Source organism: Littorina saxatilis, unplaced genomic scaffold, assembly GCF_037325665.1.
Source record: "Littorina saxatilis isolate snail1 unplaced genomic scaffold, US_GU_Lsax_2.0 scaffold_2159, whole genome shotgun sequence".
Classification (NCBI taxonomy): Eukaryota; Metazoa; Mollusca; class Gastropoda; order Littorinimorpha; family Littorinidae; genus Littorina; species Littorina saxatilis.
The window spans coordinates 1-2,500 of NW_027126645.1; the positions used below are offsets into that span (position 1 = coordinate 1).

At 39.7% G+C, this 2,500-nt stretch overlaps 1 protein-coding gene across 1 annotated transcript in view; it reads left to right on the forward strand.

Moving 5' to 3' along the window:
* Positions 1 to 264: 264 nt before the first annotated feature.
* The window catches only part of LOC138955145 (sodium/nucleoside cotransporter 1-like), a gene marked incomplete at its 5' end in the record, with an annotated part of 5,430 nt that continues 3,194 nt past the window's right edge, over positions 265 to 2,500 (forward strand). The window contains 2 exons of the mRNA XM_070326811.1: positions 265 to 389; positions 1,381 to 1,564. Of these exons, the coding sequence (XP_070182912.1) occupies positions 265 to 389; positions 1,381 to 1,564 (309 nt within the window). The remainder of the gene's footprint in view (positions 390 to 1,380; positions 1,565 to 2,500) is intronic.

The window sequence follows — 2,500 nt, forward strand, 5'->3', positions numbered from 1 at the left end:
TCGATCTTTCTTTGTATTTGTGTTTACGTGAAGGATTAGTGTTTTCGTTGCCAATCAATTTTTTGTTTGTTTACATGAGTCATTTGTTTTTATTGGGAATCTGTTGCTGTGCTGTGAGAATGCTGTTAGAACCGTTGTACAATTGTATATCTAGGCTTTTTCGGTAAAAAATACTTTACAAAGTCTTCGAAAAGTCAACTTTGGGCTCAATTAAGGACGGCTATCAGGTTTAGAATGATGATGCACAGTTGCTTTATTTTCCAGGTGTCGGCCAACCATCTGATCTCGGCGTCTTTCATGTCTGCTCCTGCCGCACTGGCCGTTTCCAAGCTGTTCTACCCCAGTGACACACACGTCAGAAAGAAGGTTAACATCAAAGATATCGCACGGTACGATATCATCTTACTTTAAGAACATATTGTGCTCACTTTGCGTCTCAAGAGACGCGTGAGTATGCAGCTTGGGGGAGGAGGGGGGGGGGGGAGTTAACATGAAAGATAGCGCACCTTACGTCATGGCCTCACTATACTAAGATTCGCATGAGTATAAAGTTATTTGAGGTAGGTCATCATCTTACTGAAAGTTATTTTACTTACTTGACACACGAAACGACGTATTGAATGAATGTGAAGTGAGCGGAGAAATGCTCGAATCAATCTTTGACCCGGTTTGATTGCCAGTTCATGTTTAAAAGATCAATGTGTGTTGATAGACCTGTACAAGAACTACACTACCAGTTTGTCTCATGTACATGTGGAATCAAGGAATTGGAGGTTCTATCTATATTTCTGAAGGGCTAAGGGGATTTCGTCTATATTTCTAAAGGAATGTGGACGTTTTGTCTATATATTTCCCAAACGAACGTGGAGGTTTTGTCCATATTTCTAAAGGAACATGGAGCTTTCGTCTATATTTCACTGTAAAACTAGCAAAGTATGATTGTTCGATTCGTTGGACCTTTCTTCTTCTTCTTCGTTCATAGGCTCATGGTTTTGGCACAAGTGGGTTTGTACATGTATGACCGTTTTTAACCCGCCATTCAGGCAGCCATAAGCCGCTTTCGGGGGAAACATGGTGGGTATTTTCGTGTTTCTATAATCCACCGAACTCTGACATGGATTACAGAATCTTTTCCGTGCGCACTTGGTCTTATGCTTGTTTGTACACATGAAGGGGGATAAAGGCACTAGCAGGTCTGGACATAAGTTGACCTGGGAGATCGGAAAAAAACTCCACCCTTAGCCCATCAGGCGGCCGCGGTCGGGATTTGAACTCACGACCTTCCGATTAGAAGGCCGATGTCTTATGCACTAGGCTACTGCGCCCGTCAGGACCTATATGAAGACTGATGTAAAGCGTTCTCCTGTCTTTTTGTTTCAGCCCAGGCACAGGTCTAGTGGACGCTGCAACTACAGGAGCGGTGGCAGCAATAGGAGTGGTGTCTCACATACTGGTGACTGTCATTGCCTTTATCTCCCTCCTCGCCTTCGTCAACGCCACGCTCGAGTGGTTTGGGGAGAGGGTGGGGCTTGTTCCTCCCTATTATCCTCAGCTTACCTTCCAGGTAAGGAAACATGTTTGCTTGTTGTTTTTTTCCCCGTGAAGGCTCCCTTCAAATCAAATCAAATCAAATCCAAATTAACTGTATTATCTCACATGGAGAAATTGCAGTGGTGGTGCATGTAACAAAGAGACAAACGAAACACTACAACATTAGCATTCTATTTAAATATATGTACTAAGTAATAACATTGTTTCTATTTATTATTTAAAGAACGTCAACGACAACTTCGACGACGACAAGGAACATCCAACAAAAAAAAGAACAGCATTTACAGCAATAGTTGCAATACCAACAGGGATCACAATTCAATTTGCAACGGCAAACATCATGATCGACATCAGACCACCAAAAGAAGTTGCAAAATGAGAAAAACCGAAAAACCTAACCAACACGCAACCAACACACACCAAAACACACCAAAACACACACCATTCCAAAGGCCAATGCGATAGAGAGTAAGCAATTTGCACATAAATGAACAAGTGTTTAGTTATGTTTGTAAAATTCCATCCTTTCAGATCAGCAGTTATCCTCTTTCTGATCCATGTTTAGATTGAAACATACAAACAATCTTTACATTTTCATGATAGTATTATGAGTTATTTTTTTTTTTTCATTTTTTTTTTTCAAGTTTTCTTTTCTTTTATTTCTAGTCTTAATGTTAGACAAAAACAGCTGAATAGCTAGCTAAAGTATCCTTCAACAGTAGATGACGACATACAACTTACGCAGGAGCAATTTGATTATTCAAATTCCTTTTTGAATTCTCTCTAAATTCTATCCTTGTTCAATTGTCTAAATTCCGGTTTGTTTTACTGACATAAATTTCTGTTTTTAATTATCTCAATCCTGCTACAATGATCTCAAATCCTGTTTTAATCATCTCAATTGGTTTAAACAATGTTTGAAGAGTAAGAATTTTGTTTTGTTCTCACT